This window comes from Lactuca sativa, chromosome 8 (assembly GCF_002870075.4).
Source record: "Lactuca sativa cultivar Salinas chromosome 8, Lsat_Salinas_v11, whole genome shotgun sequence".
Lineage (NCBI taxonomy): Eukaryota > Viridiplantae > Streptophyta > Magnoliopsida > Asterales > Asteraceae > Lactuca > Lactuca sativa.
The window spans coordinates 140,734,818-140,739,300 of record NC_056630.2 but is presented as its reverse complement, the minus strand read 5'-3'; the positions used below and the strand labels follow the sequence as shown (position 1 = coordinate 140,739,300).

General features: G+C 39.1%; 1 protein-coding gene across 1 annotated transcript; it reads left to right on the top strand.

Moving 5' to 3' along the window:
* Positions 1–2,727: 2,727 nt before the first annotated feature.
* LOC111897850 (uncharacterized protein PB18E9.04c-like) lies at positions 2,728–4,101 on the top strand. Its single transcript, XM_023893789.1, has one exon. The coding sequence runs from the start codon at positions 2,728–2,730 to the stop codon at positions 4,099–4,101; it is 1,374 nt and encodes a 457-aa protein (XP_023749557.1).
* The last annotated feature ends 382 nt before the right edge of the window (positions 4,102–4,483 follow it).

Genomic DNA, 4,483 nt, shown 5'->3' with positions numbered 1-4,483 from the left:
AGCAAACATGTGTATCACTTTCAACAGCCGAAGCTGAGTATATAGCTACAACATCCTGTACTTCTCAAGTTATATGGATTCAAAGTCAACTGAGAGATTATGGACTAAGTATGAAGAAGATTCCTCTCTATTGTGACTCAGAGAGTGCAATAACGATTTGTCACAATCCAGTACGACACTAAAAAACTAAGCACATTGCACTTAGATATCATTTCATCAAGGATCATGTAGAAGATGGGAATGTAGAAGTACATTTTGTTCGATCCTCTGATCAACTGGCAGACATATTCACTAAGGCCTTACCTGAAGCAAGTTTCAATAGAATTTTACAAGGGTTGGGAAAAATAGAAGCAGAGTCGGTACCGAATCCTCAAATCTTACACTAAAATTAGACAGGTGAGATGGAGCGACCACTCGGTCTATTTCGGCTCCATCATTTTTGGGAACCGAAATAAACCGACCGCTCGGTCTATTTCGGCTCCATAATTTTCGGGAACCGAAATGAATCGACCGCCAGTCTATTTCGGCTCTGGAATTTTAAGGAACCGAAATGAACCGAACGCTCGGTCTATTTCGCTTCACTTAATTAAGATAAGGTTTCGGTTGTATATTCTGTATGCTCTTTTCTTTTAACCTCTTTCTGTTTATATTCTTTTTTTATAAAAATTAAAAATTCCAAAAATATTTTCTCTCTCTATTTTTCTTATTTTTCAGAAAACTTCGAAAAATCCAATTTTTTTTGTTTTGTTTATGTGGTGTGTTTGTTTGCTCTTTCTTTTCATTAGGTCACAAGTGTACTAGTACAACAAAATTTGGAGCTAAGGCAGGTACAATCTTTTACATATGAACTAGTTAAGGGTCCCTAGAAGCATGCTGCGATATGTTGACCAAAGCCTCTATGACTTAGAGCAAGGATTTAATGATTCGATCTATACCTATCATTTCTTCCCAATCAAGCTGTTAAAATCAACTCAGTCTAGAGTTACCTTACTCTTCTCATATGAGTTAATAGTTTTTCTGCTCAGTCACGTCTTTATAGCAGAAGGTACTTTTAGTTCTTTAGCCATCCTCTTTAAATTCTCCATCAACTTTTGGTTCACCACTATAACCCTTGAGACTCTCGGTTATTACCACTGAGGTTTATGGCTGCATAAAATCTGTGTTTGTGATCTTAGATGTGCATACCACGTGCTGAGTGAAACCCAATATTCAACACCTATAATGATTGACGATGAATTATTATATTCAAGATCTTACTTGTTACCTACTGAAATCTCCTTTTATTTTTTGAGTGATCTTTTATGAATTTGTCTAACACCAAGGCTTTTCCTCCCCTAAAGATCCAGTTTATGTTTGTTTTTGAGATTTCTATAACTTCTTTAGTCATTATAAAATATATCCTACCTACTTGTTCAACAGACCACATCGGTCTCACAAGTACTTTTTCCAATGTTCAGTCTTACATTAAGAATCGACGTTCGGTTGAAGTTAAGCCACCTTAAGCCTATGACTTAAAAAGAAGCCTTTCAATGTTTCTTTACAAACACTTGATAGTATTTTTCGGGAAACCACCCAGGCACTTCAAGTCTATCTTGACTTTGAAGGAATCACCTGCTTTCTGTCTTATAATGAGACATCACTCACATTCCATACACATTTGCTTTATTTCTTTATCTTTTGTCACTCTATTGCACGGAAATTCTATTTTCCAAAATTCTAGTTGCTGATTGATTCGAGTTTTGTTTATCTTATGGATTAACAATGAATTTCAAACGACGAATGAGGATAAGATTTTGGGCGCGTGAATTTGAACGGTCTCTATACCCACGCGTGCTGACGTCTACCTGGGAGTATCCAACCTGCCACATCGTGCTTTTTTAGGAGACGTTTTAGTGATCACGTCATTATCGTCATGTTCATTCTCTCTCCTGGAAACGATATATAAAGGGGTTTTCCTTTATTTGTATTTTACCAGCAACAAATTCTCTCAAGATTACAAAGCAAGTTCCAACTGTTCATGTTCCTTCTTCGTTCAACAATGGCGACTTCTTCATCTGCTCATGATCAGATTGCCTCGTCTACATTGCTTTCGATCAAGCCGAATCAAAATATGATCATCGAACTTACCCTGTTTTTGTATGATTCATATATGCTTCATGTTGTTGAATGTTTGAAGTATTTACCACTGGTTGTAGCCCTAACTCAAGTTGAAGCCGTTCCGATGTCACTATTATCGCATGTCTACTCTACGGCCTCAGATGACAAGAATAAAGAACATATTTACTTTTAAATACATAATAAGAAGTCTTCTATTTCAAAGGGGAGGTTTTGTTCGTTGCTGAATCTTGCTATTGATTCCTCAGTGATCTCACCGAACTTTATCACAACTACTCAGTTGTTCACGATGCTTTACGAAATGGGGTATACTAATGTCTTAACTATAGTTGAAAAGGTCAAGAAGTCTTGTTGCCATCTCAGTGGAATGGTTTGCTTACTCTTCTCATCAAAGGCTTAGCAGAACGGATTGGTGGATCGGACGGCACCAGCAAGGGTTTTCTAACCCTTCTCTATGGTATCTACAATGGTCTCAATCTTGATTATGGGACGATTATCTGGTCTCAAGTGGTGCAGAGCCTCAATACTTCTACGAGGCATTCATAAATTTCTTGTGGACGTTTCTGGACTCTCATTACAAGGAGGGAAATTAACACTTTGGATATTCCTATTATGAAGGATGCTCTAGTTACCTCAATTGCTTCGTTTCACACGAAGAAGATCATCATCTCTGATCCAATCAAGTTCGATTACTATGGCTCCATTCCTGAGTCCATGTATCGTTGTGTCTCGGCCAAGAGTACTGTTATGGCGGATTACATAAAACTTACTCTTACGGAACCGAGGGTTCTTACTTCAGAACAGAAGGTTGCCCTGGAATCTGTTGATAAGCCTAGCAACAGAAGGAAACGTGATACCACAAAGAAGGACCCAACAGAGGAGGACAATTCTAAGGCTTCTAAGTCCCGGAAGCGAAAGTCTAATAAAGGGGATTCTTCTAAGCCTAAGAAGATTAAAAAGATGGCAAGGAGGACCAAGAGTCTCACTCCTCCTACCTCAGAGACTGATAAAGAGGATGAAGAAGAAGTTGGTCATCATGAATCATCAAGAGGTAATACTCCTCCCAAATCCCCAACTCCAACCGAACCCATTCATGATAACATTCCAACTCCACCTCCCTCACCGAAACAGACAATTCCAGTTTCAGTTCCTATTGTTACTCCACCTACTACTTCACAACCCACAACTTCTTTATCACCACCACCACCTGTTTCTTCTACTCCTGTTTCTACATTACCTTTACCACCTCTTGTAATTACCCAAACCACCACCACTACGATTCCTGAACTGATAGTAGGAGTCAACGTATCTGATACGGGGGCGACTATTGAAACTGAACCTCCAGTTATCACTAAACCTCTTTCACCCACAAACTCAACCAATTCTGGTGCTACCCTTGGTGGTCAAAATGATGAGTTTGACTCCACATACTTTAGTCCATACAAACTTCCTACTGATGAAGATGATGATGCTCCTATTACACGCCAACACCTACAAAGCATTCATGAGAAGTTGGATACTTTGATTATTGACAGCAACGCCTATAATGGTGTTGCACTCAAGGGTTTTATTGATACAACTTTAGAACAATACACAGACTCCATTGACATATATACAAAAGTCATTGATGCCTCTACCTCCTCTTGCAAGAAGGCTGTCGATGATGTTACTGCCATTGTTGGTACTACTCAGATTTTTCTTGAGTCATTGAAGGGGCATGCTGACACCAATGCAGCCAAGATACAAGACTCTGTAGATTCTTTCTCTAAGTCTCTTCAAGAAGAGCAGTCAAAGTTTGATGATATGCTTTCCTCTATCCAAGCTGAGAATTCTTCACTTATCAGCTCAGTCACTTCTAAGCTTGAATCTCTTCACGCTAATCTGGCAACCAAAAGTGCTCTGACGAAAGAACTGGCACAAAAATCCTCTACGATTGAAGTACAGAAAGTGCAGCTAGCCCAAGAAGAAAAAGAATTTCTTTATTGAAGACCGAAAGGGCTATTTTCCGTAGTTGTGCTGGTGATGTGAAGGACATGTTGACCAATCTTCTTGGTGCTCATGATCCTATTCTTACTTTGACGATCAAAAATCATCTCACCACAAAAATTCTTCCTACCCTTGCTATGTTACACGAAATGAAGGGTGTTTCGGAGCCTTTCATCACTCCAAAACAAGGGGGAGAAGGCGATCAACAGAAGGTGATAGGGAAACCAGAAACTGTTCAACTGAAAGTCCATGTCACAACCGAACTGAAGGGTAATGTAGCTTCAGGTTCTGGTTCTCAAGCTAAGCCAAAAAAGATAATCAATGACAGTGATAGTGATGCTGAAGAAACTATTGTTGAGGCTCTCAAGAGAAATAAGAGAGA

Coding starts and splice junctions, on each gene's coding strand:
- LOC111897850 (XM_023893789.1), top strand. CDS start 2,728: ATGAAGGATGCTCTAGTTACCTCAATTGCTTCGTTTCACACGAAGAAG.